Raw genomic sequence first — 17,376 nt, 5'->3', positions numbered from 1 at the left:
AAAAATTCCACATCTGAACGTTGATATGTCAGTTTGGAATTTTTTTCATACAAGTACCCGTACCGCTACCGCATGTACCCTTCGGTGTGGCCAAGCCTTAAGGCTTGGCCACACAGGAGGGTATGCGGTAGCGGTACGGGTAGCGGTGAGGGTACTTGTATGAAAAAAATTCCAAACTGACACATCAACGTTCAGGTGTGGAATTTTTTTAGTACAAATATCGTTACCGCTATACCGCATACCCTCCGATGTGGCCAAGCCTTTAACGCTACCGCATACCCTTCCGGTGTGGCAAGCCTTGAAAAAAATTCCAAACTGGAACATCAATATTCAAGTGTGGAATTTTGTTCCTACAAGTACTTCTACCCGTATAGCTTCCGCACAACTTTCCGGTGTGGTATACCCGCACACCTTTACTAGTGTGTTAGATCCTTAATGCAAAAGAATACTGCAAATCTAGTTCTTTTGTAAACCATAAAAATATGTCCCATCTAGCTCACTCATAAAATAAATTAGCTGTCAAAGTGACTTTCCCGGTTTTCGTTGTCATCGTGCACAACTTGCAAAAAATAACTTGGCTTTGTTCACTTTCCACAATTAATTCAATAAATTTCAATTTTAATTAAAAATATAAAATGTATCAAAACGATATGGCAAAACCATTCTGGGCAAATGGACCATCACCTGGTCAATTTTATAACTTTGTTGGAAATAATTTATTTGCCAACGAAACTCAAAATTCCGGACCAGTTGGTATATTTGGAACCCAAAGAACATCGTAAGTTTTTCCTCATTATATCTTTACTGTTTGTTAATTAAAAATTGTTTTCTATGTAGTCAGCCAATTACAACTGGAACTTCAGTTGTTGGCATCAAATTCGATACTGGTGTTATTATCGCTGCCGATAATCTAGTGTCCTACGGTTCGCTAGCCAGATTCCAGGATGTTCAACGCGTTTTTAAGATTAACGATAAAATTGCCATTGGAACTGGTGGTGACTTTGCCGATTTCCAAAGTTTGAAAAGAATTATCGATCAAAAGATGTGCGAAGATATTTGCTACAATGACACCATTGAAATGAAGCCCAAGTCACTTTATAACTGGCTGACTCGAGTCCTTTACAACAAACGTAGCAAGTTCGATCCATTGTGGTTGGATATGGTTGTTGGTGGAATGGAAGATGGTGATCCTTTCTTGGGTCATGTAGATCTGCGAGGACGCTCGTATGTGGACACAGTTGTTGCCACTGGATTTGGCAAGCATTTGGCTCTACCAATTGTTCGAGAACGTATCTCTGATACTACTAAGTTGAACAGAGCTGAAGCTGAACAATTGGTAAAGATTGTTAATTTCTACAAATTATGGATGATTGGTTTCTAATTAGATTATTTGTTTTTAATATAGATGAAGAAGTGTATGGAAGTATTGTACTATCGTGATTGCAGGGCTTTGTCTAAGTATTCCGTTGCTATTGTCACAAAGGAGGGAACAGAAATTCTCAGCTCGCAAAAGGTCAGCGAAAACTGGCAATTAGCAACAATGATTAAGGGATACTAAGTAGTTTGATAAATCTTTTAAAATGTTCTTAAAACGAAATAATACACTTATAATTTTTTTTGGATAAAGGAAATACTATTTTGTTTTATGTTAACAGTCACAATTTGTAGAGTCACAAAAATTCTAAAAGTTCTGATCTATACAGGCAAGTCACAATTCACAAAAACAACAACGAAGAATAAATGCTTTTTGTGACTCACAAGTTGTGGCTATGGGAAAGAATGGTATAAACTTACTTTTTTCTTGAAACGATTTGTAGTTTTTATATCTTTATGATATACGGTTCGAGAATTGGCAAAACTAAAGTTTTATTATTGCGTTTACCATTTGTTACAAATCAACATATTGAGTTGTTTAAAAACTTAAGTAAGCAGGGGGCTGTTTTTCAGATGATACAACACACATTGAATATTTTTCAAAGAAAATTATTATGAAAAAAAATATATACGACCAAGAAGTAGGGAAAATCCAAAAACACAAGCATTCATTTGGAGTCAGAAATGGAACATTCCAAAACCTGGAGGCTTGCCGCCGATTTCTGAGCTTAACCCTGCGAACCTACAGGGAGATCACTAATGTGAAGCAGATACGTTGGACATCGAAATAAATGATCGCATAAAAAACATCGAAGGGCCCATTATGTACATATAGTGCTGTGCAAAACCTATGGAACTGTTTCAACTTACTATTTCATATTTATTTTCTGCATGTTTCTGTTCATAAAAGAAATATACAATTTATGAGGGGGAACGCTCTAGGAGTTTACTTTGTATCTCTTAACTTTTTTAATATTAAAAAAATTATTCTTCAATGGGTTATACGAAATAACAATAAAATAACAAAAAATCATTAAATTTGTCTGGGCAAAACATATGCAGCTTTGTATGTCTAAAAACATGTTGGACCAACGGACAAAGTCGATACTTTATAGGAAAACAACCGTTATTTAGTTAAAACGAAAGTGTTAAGTTAAGGATACAACCACAATTTGAAGTCATCCATTTGACAATCATCTAAAAATATTATAGACCATGCAACACCTCCTTCCATACAAAAACAGTTGAAACAGTTGCATATGTTTTGCACAGCACTGTACATAAATAATTAATGAACAGTGTAATAAATATGAGGAAATATTTTAAAATCTAACAATAGTAGAGGAAAGTTAGTAAGGAAACATGGATTTTGTGGAACGAAATGCAGGAAGGCTGAATTTTTCAAATCTGAAAGAGGGGTGTTAGAAAAGCTTAAGTCCTGGTTTTCGGGACTTTAATTCTTTTTTTTTTTCAAAAATCACAAAAATTATTAGTGACAATTCGAAGGAATTATTAGAAATTTTACACATATTCAAACAACAAAAACTCTGAAAGTTTGTTCATCTTTTTTCTTCCAGTAAAAATGTGTTAGGATAAATGCTTTGGAACAAATTGAAACTTTGCAACATTTTATACAAAAGAAGCTATAGATTCAAATTGACTTTTTTGTTAAATATTGTTTTACTTTGCATACTCTCTTAAAAAAAACGTCCAATAATACTATATTGGAATTAATCTGGTAAAAGTTGTTTTGCTAAAAGTGGCTTGTAATGTTTGTTATGACCGTGAACTAAATGCGGTTTTTTTTTGGTAATTCTGAGAACTGTGTGATCCAGAAAGTTAATGAATTCAAATACTTAAAGTTTGTGAGTTACTGCATTTGAAATCGAAAAACTTCTAACATTACCACAACGTTTTATATAGTTTAAACAATAACCCTTGATAAAAAAAAAAACAATAACATATTAAAATCTTATCTTGGAATGGACTTAAGTTCAATTGCAGGATATTTTTCGAGCTCTTTAATATTTTTTCAAGCTGGAATTCTGTATGGTACCCACGCTGATGAAAAAACTTAAACTTAGAAAGCTAAAGTTGAAAATAATGGATAACTGTAGTATGCATAAAAGAGAAGTGAAGTGAGACCCTCAGTAACAACTACCTTCTCTTCTCATCAAAAAGGTACAGCAGCATGATTTTAGAGGTTTTTGTGAATCAGGAAGACTTTTTATATATTTACATTAAGGTGGTGATTATTATGGATGGTTTTTACCGAAATTCCACGGTGGATGGACATCAATTGGTTCTAAATAGCGAAAAAAAAAACAAATTAGAGAATTTAAAAAAATTCTCTAATTTTTTGCGGATTTTATTTTTCAAAGTGAAACTATCTGCTTATTTATTGGGTGCGTTCACGTACCGATCCAAGGGTATCCGGATACCTTTGTGTTGTTGTAATCCCATATAAAAGCCGTTTTTTATTATCACTTGATCCATAAAGATCATTACTTAAAATGTATTACAACAACTACATGAGATCTTGCAAGATTTCGATTCGTGATCCTGATGAAAAGCAAGATCACGATTCGTGATCCTGATGAAAAGCAAGATCTCATGTAGTTGTTGTAATACATTTTAAGTAATGATCTATATGGATCAAGTGATAATAAAAAACGGCTAAAATCTCAGCTGATCGAACACACAGTACACATAATAAGGTAATATATTCCGAACGTTGCCAAAATTTGTTTGTCAAAAATGGGCACCAATCTGTCAGGTCGGCCTTTAATTTTTATATTTCAATCGCAGTTAACAGGAAATTTGTTTTTGTTTTAATTTATAAAATGTCATTTAAAAATATTATAAATTGAAAAATAACAAATTTTCTTCGTGTTTCATCGCGGAAAATGATAAATAATTGTTTAAAAATTAGTGGTGTGCGTGGTTTATCGGTTTTTGTGCGTTTTTCGTCGGTATTTTAAACAATTAAGAATTCGGTAGCTGACATCATTGAATAAGAAGTAAGAAAGTGTCATGTTTTGACAATCTGGCGACCAATGTCAGTTCGGAATATATTACCTTTTTATGTGTACTGTGGATCGAACACATGTTTTGACAAGCAAATAAATCCAAAGGTATCCTAAAAATTTCTGGATTTCTTATGGGAGATTTGAAGAACAGCTGATTCGTGTTCGCAAACGTATCGGATGCTTAGGTATCTTGGATAGGGTATCTGTGCATACGTGAACGCACCCATTTTCTCATTCGGAGTGTATGCGGTAGTGGTAAGGGTAGCGGTAACGGTATTTGTATTAAAAAAATTCCACATCTGCACGTTGATTTGTCATTTTGGATTTTTTTCATACAATTACTGGTACCGCTACCGCATATCTTTCCGTTGTCCTGTCTCCTGAGTTTTCATTCAACTCAATCTTTCATATAAATGTAACGAATAAATCAGAACATAAATTCAGAAACTTTGTATTGAACACGTACGCCATCAAATGTCACCATCTGTCAGTTGATGAAATTCACCTTAACTTGAACGCCGATTCCCATTTTTCCGCTTCTTGTGAATATTTTTTTAGTGTATTTTGTATTTAATTTGTTAATATTTTAATTTTATCTATTAAAAAAAATGTTTACCACCGACATTATGAACTTAAACAAATCTCAAATGTTTGAGAAAATTCGCTCTAGCTTAACAATCGAAGCAAATATAACACAAAACTTATTAGAGTGCAAAGATGATCTGCTATATGCTTGGAATAGTTCAGATTCAAGTCTTTTATGTGTAAATTGGAGAGCAGCACATTTAAAAGGATTTACAAATATTATTCATCAAACTCTAATTCCATCAACACCTTTGACTTTTAAAGTTGAACGAGTATTGGCTTCCATTGAAGGATCACTTGTTGCTTTATCTGGACCACATGGATTTAAAATAATTGAACTTCCTCGACGATGGGGAGCAAATGGTCAATTTATGGATGGAAAACCAACAATCACATGTAGATCAAACAATATTGATGCTCATTTCTTTAGTAATAATCCTCATATAGAAATTCGCCAATTACGATGGCATCCAGCATCCCCAACCGATTCACATTTACTTGTTTTACTTTCTGATAATACAATTCGCGTCTATGACAACTGTACTTTGCGCCATGTTTGGCAAGTTGGACCTTATCCAATGGTTCATATGAATAATGCCAATAATTCTACTAAACTTCCATCACCTCATTCTCTTGGGGAATCAAGTGTTGATTTCGATATTGGACCAGCAATGACTGCATCTTCGGATGTATCATTTTCTAATCTTAATGTATCTAAATCTATTGTTTCAGATGTAGGCAATCCTCGAGATAGTCTTAGTAAAGATTCCATTTCAGTAAATGATACTGTAGGAAAAGTAGTAAATGAAAAAGTCGAATGGCCAATTGTGGTTCTGAGAGAGAATGGAAACATTTACATACTCTGTGCTGGAATAGACAGTGAAAAACCACGACTTCAAGGGCCACTAACTATTCGTCCTCAAGCTATTGATAATTTCGGACTAGATTCGTGTTCGATTCTTCTTATTTCTTCACTTCCACCAACAATTGTTATTGCCGAATCAACTGGAAGGCTACACCATGCCTTATTGATTCAAGCAGATCAACACGAACACTCTTTTAATGAGGTTGACTCTAGTCTGATTATTCATCCTTCCGAATGGACTTTGGAAGTTTTAGAAACGATTGAGTTGGAACTTGGAATTGCTGATACAAGAAATGAAACAAGTAATTCATACTCTTGCCCCATTCATCTTAAAAGAGATCCTGTTAATGAAATGCGTTACTTTGCCTATCACAATGCTGGCTTGCATGTTGTGACTGTTAACTTTATTGCTGAATTGGAGCGTTATTTGGACACAGATGTAATTTCAGATACACCATCACTTTCAAATCAATCTCGTGCAGAATATCTTGTTTGCACAAAGATCAGCACTGGATCCAAGATTAATGCAGTTCTTGGATTTGTTCTATTGCAAATGCCATCGGGAATCGTTTTACTTCTATCAAGTGGACAGGTGATATCATTAAATTTAGTTATTGATACAAAATTGCTTCTTAATCCAACAGCTGCCATTGAGCCCAACACCAATAAAGACAGAAGAATAACTTCCATTGACAATTCTTCTGGTCTTTCATTTGTAGAACATATTCAAAATATACTCAAGCGTAGTGTAACACAACCAATAATGTCACTTGATAAATCAGCTCAACCCAAACCGCAAGAGTCTTATGAACTTTTAACACAAACAATAGAAGTTTTGCGAACACAATATATGAAAAAACATGAATTAGTCCGCAGTGAGTTTTTGCAAAAATTAAATGCAATTAAATTACAAAAAGAACAACAGCGAAAAGAAATTGAATATTTGGAAAGACAAAAAGATTCAATTCAAGAAAATGCCCATAGATTGGCTGAAAGATTTGAAGAAATTAGTGAAACACAAGACTTGCTTTCGAAAAAGTGCCAAAATTGGATACGGCAAGCTAATACATGTCTACCGAGTAATGCTCAAGCTGAGAAAGAACTTGTTGAAGAGGTTGAAAAAATTAATAAAACATATAAAAGTTTGGCAAATGTTCCACAAAAAGCTAAAGAGAATATCAATAGACAGAGTTATCATACTCAAAAATATTTTGAAAATTCAAAGAATAAATCATTTGATTTGCCAGAGAAACAAGAAACAACTATTAAGGAAATTCTTACACAAATGATGGGAGAAATTGAGGGTCAAGTTAAAGAAGTCAAGCGAATTAATACTATACTCAATTTGTAAAACAATAAAGTTAATTTTTTGCTTATATTTAATAAAATTTGTTTTTAGTTAAGAAAAAAATTTAGAGACAAAAAATTTTAAACCATAAATTCTTCCATTTTAACATAATTACTTTTTGTAGTTTGTTATTAAAAAAGGGTACAGATCTCCGATTCACATCCAAGCATTTTTTTTTTCTGTTTGAATTCGGATTTAAACTTACACTTGGTAAATATTGGGCAGCGCGCCTAGGGTTTGGTTTCTTTTATTTTTAAGGAAAAGAAACACTTTTGTTGGGTTCAAGTGCTAGGTTTATTCAAGTCATGATATTAGGTACATATTAAATATAAAACATACATATACAGTACGGACAACTTCATTAGTATATAATATGGTACATTATATTTCAATGAAGTACACTGTTGCAGTCCGCTTCTTGTGTTGAATGGTTTGGTTGAGTGTCTTCTAAATCAGATTGACTATTTCGCTTAACTACGTCCTTACCTAATTATACCAATTTAATTATTTTTAATAGTACATTTTTGAGGTGAGTTGTTTTTTTGGTTCTATTTTCAAATTAACCAAAATAAAATAATGCTCTGCGGGTCTAATAATTTTTGAAATGGAAATAAGGTCGCGAGCGTGGGGACCTTATTTCGATTACAGGTCCAAATAAGAGCTATGCGGCTTTGTTTCGTAAGGCGTTATTTTTTATATGTAGCATAGCAGCAACCGGATAATGTTGAGCGTAAAATTTAGCTAAGCTGAAGGTAAGAACATTCAATATCCTGGAGTAGTGCCTTCAACCGATTGCCATATGATCGATTTTCGGGACGGTCCAAGTGCTTTTAAAAATGTCGAGATGGGGAAATCTAGATACGTACGTTGTGAAAAAGCCTGAGTCCATTTCAGGAAGTAATGTAATGCAGACTTTACTGAGCACTAAACTAAAACAATCTTCATTTCCAATCTTGGGAATGAATAAATTTTCACAAGGAACTCGTAGAAATTTTCTTTAGATACGTCATTTTCCATCGCAAAATACTTATCCAAACAATGGTGGGTTCTTTAATATGCTGTTCCGCTTTACTTTTGTTATTTGATGGCCCCTATCGTGAATCTCCATTAATTCCGATACCAATAAATTCCGAGGTAAAAATTCGAGGATAAATTTTGTTCCCAGAAGACAAAGATCTTTTGATTTATTTATTTATATAATTTTTTCTTTCCGAGAAGGTACATAACTCAGGTGTTACAGTTACTCCATTCGATGAATGCAACTTTCTTTTGAGTGTATCCTTGGGCAATAAAGGGGTACCAAGTGTAATTGACCATTTATATTTACGTTTTTTGCTACGTCTTTTTGCAGTATTTCTGTTTCTCGTTCTACCTCTTCTTCGTCTGTCTTATATTCGCAACTATTCTCTATAGTCATTTTCATTGCAAAGAAGATCGATTCCTTTATGTGCTTTCTTCAAAAGCCTCACTTCATTTCGCAGAAGATTGATTTCTTGCTTCAATTTTTGGTAGAATTTCAATGTGACGTGTTTTTGACGGAGTTCGTTATTGTTTTTTTCCAGACTTTCTATTTTCCCTGGCAGACTCTTTTGTCAGGAAAGGTTAATGGTGGTGATCGAGTTATCATGGTTTTTTTTGACTGGGTTCGTCATTTCCATTGTGTAAGGATTGCAAAAGTGACCTTTCCAAATCCCCAACATGACTTGGGACACCATTTTGTTTTTTTCATGTTCATGTTTTTAGTCAGGGTTTTGGTCTTAATGAAATCTTTTTTACCTTCTAGTAAAACAACCAAACCTAATTCTCTTGCAAAAGCACTAAATATAAATGTACAAAACGTTAAAATTATAAAAAAATTGCTTCCCCATATTTCTGATATACCTAAATCTAATGGGACAAGAACTGCAATTTCTATATTTATGTTTATATAAATACAAATAAGATTTTTGTCTTTTATTGATATATGAACTGAAAAAAAAACAAAACCATTTACCAAAAACAATTTTTCTTTTGGCTAAAAAGAAAAAAGAACATAATTTTTTTATCTAGAATTATTACAATCATAAAAATTAACTCAATTCTAAACGGACTAACCGAAGAAGATTCTTATTATTCTCAATTAAGCATAGTGCGTCTGTCGTAGATGTGACGCCTCTGTTCACGTACTTGTTTTTTCCATTTATCCTGCTGATGACCCACACGATTTAGTACATTGGCTCGAGCATTTAGCTCCTGTGCAGCATTGTTGGGAAGCGTTTGTGGCGAAACAGATGTTGTGTCGTCCTAAGCATGAAGAAGAAGATTATAAAAAAAATTTATGTTTAAAATCAGACAAGAGAGAGAGAAAAGTCATAAGAACAACACACAGAAAAAAAGGTTATAAATTAAAAAAAAAGGTGTTGGGTTAAAGGATGAGATAAAAAAGAATGAAAAGGTGGTGGTTGTGATGGTAAACAACTAAATACAAAAATAAATTCAATAAACCAAAAAACAAAACCGTGAGGAGGAGTAACATGGTGTGAATATCAATCGGATTCTTTATTATAATCTACTAGTGGCTTATATTGTACTGAAGGATATTTAAGTACATCTTCATTGGTGTGCTCCTGGTAGTTTGCTTTCACACGTTTATTCAACAATGGATCCAGACACATCAAGAACAACATATAGATCACGAGAATTGATATGATCCATATGACTATTATCACAACAACCTAAAAAGAAGAGAAAAAAGAAAACAAAACTTGAAGAGGAGATTGTAGGTAATTGTTTCATCTGTAAAGATGACGATGACGACCGCAACAGTGTGGAAAGCAAAAATAGACAACATGAACAAAAAGAAAAATAAACGTACTTTTATCAACGTCGTATTACGATTTTCGTATTTACACTTGCAATGGGGGCAGATCTCGATTTCTTTGCCATTTTCTCCCAATGTAGGCAAAAGGGCACCATCGCAAACACTTTAAAAAAGATACATTTTAATAATAACTCAAATCACAAAAAAAAAGATTATGGAGGCTTACCATTTTTGTTTTGGCTCATTTGGAGGTTCTGGAGTTGATGCATTTTGTGTGGCAACTTCAGCCTGGGCCTGAAAATTATTTATTAAAACAAAAAAATTTAAACAAATAATCGCAGTAAAAAGGTAGTCTTTATTGTTATGTCGTTTTCCAAAATTATGGGAGTGAATCACTCCTTTTTCGTGCAATATTGGAATTTGTTCACGAAGAATTTGACAAGTGGAGTGATTTGACGTTTGCTTTGCATGTGTTTGTAATACGAAATAATGAATAAAATAATAACACAATCTTTTAAATTCACTTTTAGTGATTTTTTGCAATACTTTATTGAATTTTATTTTGTAAATAAATATAATTTATTTCACAAAAAAAAGTTAAAACAACCACCCAACAATTTGACAAGCAGTCCATGAAGTCAAATGTAGAAGTATTGGTAATCACTCCGTCACTCCTTCAAAATATTGGGAGTGAAGAATTCACTCCAAAAATTCACTCCTTTTTCAATTTTGGAATTTGAAATCACTCCTTTTGGAGTGATTATATAGCTAGGAGTGTCACTCCTTGAATTTTGGAAAACGACATTATTTACCGATGATGCATATCCCAATGCAAATACAAAGAAAATCACAGAAATTACAAAGAATCTTTTTAATTGCTTCGAATCCATTATTGAATAATTTTATTACATCAATTTGATTATTTGGTCATAATATTTTTGTTAAATTTATTTTTATTGGGGGGTAGATATGCTACGTGCGAGTATTTTTATTTTTATTTTTTTTTCACAGAAATGAAAACTTTTCTTTTACAGATTTTTTTTCCCAGATGCAGAAAGTTGACAGTTTGTTGGTTGTCATTGTTTTTTTTATATAACCAAACATGTAGATGAGCCATATTTATCTGTTTATACCATTTAATTTTTTATGGTGGATTCACAAGAGAAACTCCGGATAATCTGGATTTTTCAAATATCTATACAGATATAGTTGTTGTTTTTAATAAGTAAATTGTTTTGATTTCAAATGTCTCGATGTCGTTTTTTAGTGCAAAACTCTATACAGGGTGTCCCACAGTCACCGCCCCAAACGAAAACAATGGATTCCTGAGGTCATTTTAAGTCGAAAAACTTAAGAGGTAATTTTCTCGTTTTCGTCCCGTTTTCGAGTTACCACGGTTTTTATGATTTTTGTTCTCTTTTCCCTTATCTGGCTTTATCTTTGCCAAACTATTTTTGATTTGAAAATTTTTTTTTTTACAACCAATCAACAATCAAGAATTTATTACAGTTTTAGTTTGTCTCAAATCTTTTTTTTCTGCGGACAACCGTTTCTCCACAATTTTGCATCAAACACAATTTTCTTCGTTTTTTAAGTTGTTTTTTACACTTTCATATCATATAAGTCAAAAAAACACGTTAATGAGTATTAATTTTTTGTGCTTTTTATTAAAGCCCAGTTTATTTTCATAAAAAAAATAAGTTTTATTTCATAAAAAAGGCTACTGAAAGTAATTAAAAAAAAAATAAACAAACTGAGTGAATTAAAAAAAAAAATAATTTTTAAATAAAAAATTAATTTAAATGAATTAAAACTTTTTCTGAGCTTTATCTATTTGTTCTTTTCTCAACCACAATAGCTCAGAAAAAGTTTTTAATTCATTTAAATAAATTTTGTATTTAAAAATTATTTTTTTTTTAATTCACTCAGTTTGTTTATTTTTTTTAAATTAATTTCAGTAGCCTTTTTTATGAAATAAAACTTATTTTTTTTTATGAAAATAAACTGGGCTTTAATAAAAAGCACAAAAAATTAATACTCATTATCATTAACGTGTTTTTTTGACTTAAATGATATGAAAGTGTAAAAAACAACTTAAAAAACGAAGAAAGTTGTGTTTGATGCAAAATTGTGGAGAAACGGTTGTCCGCAGAAAAAAAAGATTTGAGACAAACTAAAACTGTAATAAATTCTTGATTGGTTGAAAAAAAAAATTTTTCAAATCAAACGTAGTTTGGCAAAGATAAAGCCAGATAAGGGAAAAGAGAACAAAAATCATAAAAACCGTGGTAACTCGAAAACGGGACGAAACGAGAAAATTACCTCTTAAGTTTTTCGACTTAAAATGACCTCAGGAAGCCATGGTTTTCGTTTGGGGCAGTGACTGTGGGACACCCTGTATAAAGAAACAAAAACGGACACCTATTATAAAGAAAATATTAAAGTTCCTATCTTACCATTTTTATTTTACTGGGCCTCTTACTAATAATCAAACGCTAATGTCGACTACTAGTTAGCCAGAAGGTTTACACAGAATGCTGAGCTTTTACAAAATGCTACCAATAAACAATTTATTCCTTTCACTAACTTTAGTCTTAAGTTTTCCCTATAATCTATTACAAAATCTACTACAAATGTGAAAAAAATTAATGGAACTGTCAGAATTTCCATCAAAGAATCTGTCAAAGTTCATCTTTGTTTTTACACAAGGAAAAAAATATTTAATGGTATATTCGTTCAATAATCTTATCAGAATTCATAATTATAAGATCATTATCTGATGTCGTTTTCTATTTGCTTTTGAGATTTTTGTGTAAAAATCTCAAATTTTTCCTTGCAAATAGAACATTAAATCTAATTTTGTAATTGTATACGAAATCTGTTCATATGAAAAACCTTTTTAAAATAAAACAACAACAAATGTTCAGACAAATGACAGAGGAGTGTGTGTGAAAGTGCATGTACTTGTATTTGTGAATCTTCATAAAAATAGATATTCAGATTTTTGAATCTCAGATTCATTTTTTTTTCAATCTCAAGTCACAAATGTCCGACAAACAATTTTGGTTCTATAAAGCTTTACAGGTGCAATTGTTGCTTCTGTAAAGCATTATAGAAGCAAAATTATAAGTAGGGTAGATCATGAAATCTGAGATTTGTCTACTTTTTCCCCTCTATTTCAGCTGTCAGACTCACAAATCTGATTCTGAATCTCGTCAATAGAAAATGACATGAAATGTGCGTAAATCTCAAAATACTTATGTATATGCAACCATCATGTCGAACAATTTTTCATTTATTTTTTTTTTAATTGAGAGTGATTTTCAAACCTCTTTTTCTCGTTTTTTTTTGTGTTTAACATTTTGGACTGAAAAGAAACTAATTTTTTCAAAAACCAAAAAAACTTTCCTTTTTTCTTTTCGACTTGTTTGAAGCCGCAGGTGTCTAAACTCTAAAGTGACAATCCCCATAGAAAAATCCTAGTCGACTCGTGAAAAGTCGGCATTACTAACGACTAAACTGGAGAATAAAATTAAATATGCGTATTTTCTAAAATCTTGAGGTTTCCTTTTAACTAAATTTGATTATTATAGTAAGGCCCATTGCCATTTTTAGCTTAAGTGGCCGGCATTACCCTTCCCTGCCCTACTTCTGCAGTAATTCATGAAAGTACTGCTGACCCAACTAACATTTTTGCTTACAGGTTTCGAGCTCAAAGGGCTATTCGCACCTATAAAACTGGTATACTACTCACGGTAAAAAAATATCAGTAAACGCTGATATTTATACCTCTAAGAAACTTTTTAGGAGTATCTTATAGTGGGATTATAGGTGCGATGAAAAATTCTCTGTAAGCATTGTATAAAGCTTCGCTGGACTTCTGTTTAGTGTCACAGTATAATGATGTTGGGAAGTGCTTACAGTGTCATAATATAATAATGTTAGTTGGAAAGTGTTTGATTTTTATTCACACTTAAAAATTCTCAAGTGTGTTATTGTAACTATTTTTTGTGTTAAATACCCAACTAACAATTTTACTTCCACGAGGTTAGGATCTTTAATTTCTTGCAGCTATTATCTCGACAGGGCTTGTATTTAGTTTGTGAATCGAAAATTCAAACTTTCGAGGCTTAACTTTCGTTAACCGCTTCCTAGAAACCTAGTGCAAGTGGAATCTAAAAATTTCTACAAGCATTAATGTAAACATTTCGTTTAAATTTCAATACGGCCACATGAAATTCCATTGTAGAAGCACAAGAAATAAAAGCCAATTACTGACTTCTTTTAAATGGCTTTGCAAAAGAAATTGTATTAGAACTGCTTACAAAATCTTTATGAATGCTTTGTATTTTTTTTCCAATTCGAAAATTATTACACTCAAAAATGACTTAGGTATGTATTTAAGTATGGTAGAAGTACCTACAACTTATACAATTGCCTTAAATGCATTTATTATTATAATTCTATATTACCGAAATTATGTCAATAGTATATGAGTCGTGATATTCATTAAAAAAAACATAACGTTGAATTTCAAATAAACCGCATTAAACGGTTTTGCCTTTTTAAACAAATATTCCACAAAATAGATGTGTTATAGTTACTGCATTTTAATATTTGAATTAAAAAATTGTTGAATCATTGTTTTTGATTGAAAATATTACAAAGTATGTTTTATATTACTTTCAAATATAACGACTTACATAAATGTTTATTTTGTATCTCTATATGAGTAAAAAAGAAGTTCAATTTCAGGCGCATGCGCGAAAAGCTTTTACTTTTGTATGTTTGCCTTAGCGAAGTTAGGGGACATTTATTTATATTTGTAGAGATCCTTTAAGTACAAGCAAAACATTGTTAAAAGCATTTAATTTTATAAGTTTGCCTAAGCGAACTAATTTTATTCCTAGAAGCCCTGTGAAAGTGAGTACAAGCTAAATTTTTTAAACTGTCAGGCAAACTCATGAGAATAAGAAATATTTGGATAAGTGCCATTATGGTGACCATTTTTGGTTTTTTTTATTCATTGTTATATAGAAATAAATAAAAAAGTGAATCTTTTCATATGGGTAATTGGTTTAAAATAGTGATATTAAAAATGGTTTACTGACCAATTTGGAGTTCATATTCAAGTAAGTAGAGAAGAAAGGAAAACAAGATTTTAATCTTCTATACTTATTTAATTATAAAATATTGATAGACATTTTAGATTTTACCTAAGTTCAAAACAAAGTTAATTCTCTTATTTTTAAGAAAAAGCCAAAAGCCCAAAAAAATTAAAATTTTTTTTTCTGCTTCGGAAAAATGCGGGTTGACGGCATCCGGGTGAAACCTCTAAAGAAAAAATTTATGAAACCTCTAAAGTCTAAAAAAACTGAATTTTTCAGATATTTTTTTCTGCTCCAGAAAAATTGTTCTTGAGTAAAAAGTTATTCTCTTTCATCTTCTCAATAATGATATGGTTTGACAATCAGAATATAATATTATTAAGTCTTTATTAAATAATTTTTTACAAGATAAAAAAAAAAAAAAAAAACAGAAAATACCTAACCAAAAATAATAACTTTGAAAAAAAAAACACAAATGGTCACCATATTCTTTAAGATAGTGCAACTCATCAGGAATTAAGTCGAAGCCCTTAGGAAGTTCTGGTTTCAACTAGTCCAAATTTGAAATTCTTTTATTATATACCTGAGTAGCTCGATGGGTAAGGTACCGGACTTTCAATCAGGATGTACGAGGTTCAAATCCAGCAAAAGGCGTCAAGTAAGCAGAAGTTTTTTTCTTAATAAAATTGTGTTTGGAAATTTAATTTCAGAAGCAAAACTTGTCTGGATGGAAAAACAAAGAAGAAAATGCAAAAATAAAATGTAATAGGTACACAAAAAAAAAAAAAAATGAAAAAAAAATATTTTTTTTTCATTATTCTATTTGGGATATACCTCGTTTAGACTTTCACAAGCCTTCGACAAGTCTGCTCCGAGCTTCTTAATAAAATTAAAAGCCTGTAGCAGTAATACACATTTTCAAATCTTGAATGTTGCTTGTTTCTATAAGGCATTAAACACATGTTTTGAGTCTCTCCAATCAACTTGCATATGACTCTTCTAAAGCCTATCAAGCTTCTCGGATGGGCCAAAAGGGCTTCTCTATGGTCGTATACAAGCAATATTTCTAAAATCGAAACAGCTTCGTTAGACCCTTGTGGAAGTAAAATTGTTAGTTGGGTAGCTTAAAATAAAATATAAAAACAGTTTAAATTGGTGCAAAGTTTAAAGTATTTCTCTTTTATACTATTAGTATCAACCTAGCTCCTCAGATAAACTTGGTTTATAAAAATAAGTTAATACTAAAATAAAAATCAATATAAATGCAACACAATTTAATTTCTTTTTATTTCTCCTCCTTTTATTTCCCCTCCTTTTATATGCAACCCCACTTTTTATTTCTCCTCCACCACTTTCGTTTGTTGATGACAAACTTTACAGTAGTCTTATAGTGTACTTCTTCCCACACCTATAGGATCGAATACCACATTCGGGTACTGATGAAAAACTTTACAGGAGTATTTCATTGTACTTCTTATAGGTTTAATAGGAGTAAAAAAAGGGGGCCTTTTTAATGATAAACAGGGTTATATGAGTCTTTTAGGTGTGAAATTAGTGATGACAAAAAGCTTCTCACCATCGTTATAACATCGAAATTGTTAGTTGGGGAATGTGCATCAACGCATTACATCCAGAAGAACTTCGTTGATGCACTTTTGAGGTACATATACATATCAGTACTTTCAATAATGGCGGGGAAATTCATGGTAGAAAGAGTTGCTTCACGTATTCTTATGTATAAGAAATAAATAACTGAGATTTTCCCGAGTGCCTTTTTTAGTGGAAAAAAAGTACTTCTTAAAGGCTTAACTACATACACCACTTTTTGAAAAAGTACAAAAGTGAAAATATTTTTTTTCTCGCTAGCGCAATTGTTTTGTGAAAAAGAGTATACAAATTGTTTTTTAGACCAAAAAATAAGCTTTCTGCATCATTAGTTTTAATTTTCCAGCCCGAAAAACTACACAAAAATGCATTTGAAAATTTTCACTTTTGTACTTTTTCACTTTTTGAGCCAATGTAGTTATACCTTAAGGCTTAACTACATTGGCTCAAAAAGTGAAAAAGTACAAAAGTGAAAGTTTTCAAACGCATTTTTGTATAGTTTTTCGGCCTGAAAAATTAAAACAAATGATGCAGAAAGCTTATTTTTTGGTCTAATAAACAATTTATATACTCTTTTTCACAAAACAATTGCGCTAGACAGAAAAAAAATATTTTCACTTTTGTACTTTTTCAAAAAGTGGTGTATGTAGTTAAGCCTTTAT

The 17,376-nt window shown here is 31.7% G+C and overlaps 3 protein-coding genes across 4 annotated transcripts; 2 read left to right on the top strand and 1 right to left on the bottom strand.

The window, feature by feature from the left end:
• The first annotated feature begins 529 nt into the window (after positions 1 to 529).
• Positions 530 to 1,631, top strand: LOC129909865 (proteasome subunit beta type-4). The gene is made up of 3 exons (XM_055986984.1): positions 530 to 778; positions 838 to 1,336; positions 1,406 to 1,631. The coding sequence occupies exons 1-3, from the start codon at positions 636 to 638 to the stop codon at positions 1,556 to 1,558; spliced, it is 795 nt and encodes a 264-aa protein (XP_055842959.1). The 5' UTR covers positions 530 to 635; the 3' UTR covers positions 1,559 to 1,631.
• A 3,272-nt stretch (positions 1,632 to 4,903) lies between these two features.
• LOC129911020 (nuclear pore complex protein Nup88) lies at positions 4,904 to 7,217 on the top strand. The gene has a single exon (XM_055988660.1). It carries the CDS (start codon positions 5,012 to 5,014, stop codon positions 7,202 to 7,204), a length of 2,193 nt encoding a protein of 730 aa, XP_055844635.1. The 5' UTR covers positions 4,904 to 5,011; the 3' UTR covers positions 7,205 to 7,217.
• Positions 7,218 to 9,117: 1,900 nt separating this feature from the next.
• On the bottom strand, positions 9,118 to 11,068 carry LOC129909148 (uncharacterized protein CG1161). Of its 2 annotated transcripts, XM_055986131.1 has the most exons (6): positions 10,814 to 11,068; positions 10,228 to 10,295; positions 10,056 to 10,164; positions 9,790 to 9,915; positions 9,296 to 9,484; positions 9,118 to 9,215 (listed from the first exon to the last, which is right to left on the bottom strand). In XM_055986131.1, the coding sequence occupies exons 1-5, from the start codon at positions 10,889 to 10,891 to the stop codon at positions 9,317 to 9,319; spliced, it is 549 nt and encodes a 182-aa protein (XP_055842106.1). In that variant the 5' UTR covers positions 10,892 to 11,068; the 3' UTR covers positions 9,118 to 9,215; positions 9,296 to 9,316. The 2 variants fall into 2 exon arrangements, with proteins under 2 accessions (XP_055842106.1, XP_055842105.1); XM_055986130.1 differs by having other exon boundaries at positions 9,118 to 9,484.
• Positions 11,069 to 17,376: the final 6,308 nt, after the last annotated feature.

Source organism: Episyrphus balteatus, chromosome 2 (assembly GCF_945859705.1).
Source record: "Episyrphus balteatus chromosome 2, idEpiBalt1.1, whole genome shotgun sequence".
NCBI classification, from domain to species: domain Eukaryota; kingdom Metazoa; phylum Arthropoda; class Insecta; order Diptera; family Syrphidae; genus Episyrphus; species Episyrphus balteatus.
The sequence above is the reverse complement of the archived record's forward strand: the minus strand, read 5'-3'. Positions and strand labels throughout refer to the sequence as shown.

What these genes read in the sequence shown, in the direction of transcription:
- LOC129909865 (XM_055986984.1), top strand. Translation starts at nt 636, where the DNA reads ATGTATCAAAACGATATGGCAAAACCATTCTGGGCAAATGGACCATCA. An exon ending in TTTGGAACCCAAAGAACATC is followed by an intron (nt 779 to 837) that starts GTAAGTTTTTCC and finishes TTTTCTATGTAG; the next exon opens with TCAGCCAATTACAACTGGAA. An exon ending in GAGCTGAAGCTGAACAATTG is followed by an intron (nt 1,337 to 1,405) that starts GTAAAGATTGTT and finishes TTTTTAATATAG; the next exon opens with ATGAAGAAGTGTATGGAAGT.
- LOC129911020 (XM_055988660.1), top strand. Translation starts at nt 5,012, where the DNA reads ATGTTTACCACCGACATTATGAACTTAAACAAATCTCAAATGTTTGAG.
- LOC129909148 (XM_055986130.1), bottom strand. Translation starts at nt 10,891, where the DNA reads ATGGATTCGAAGCAATTAAAAAGATTCTTTGTAATTTCTGTGATTTTC. An exon ending in CATTGGGATATGCATCATCG is followed by an intron (nt 10,296 to 10,813) that starts GTAAATAATGTC and finishes AATAATTTTCAG; the next exon opens with GCCCAGGCTGAAGTTGCCAC. An exon ending in AATGAGCCAAAACAAAAATG is followed by an intron (nt 10,165 to 10,227) that starts GTAAGCCTCCAT and finishes TCTTTTTTAAAG; the next exon opens with TGTTTGCGATGGTGCCCTTT.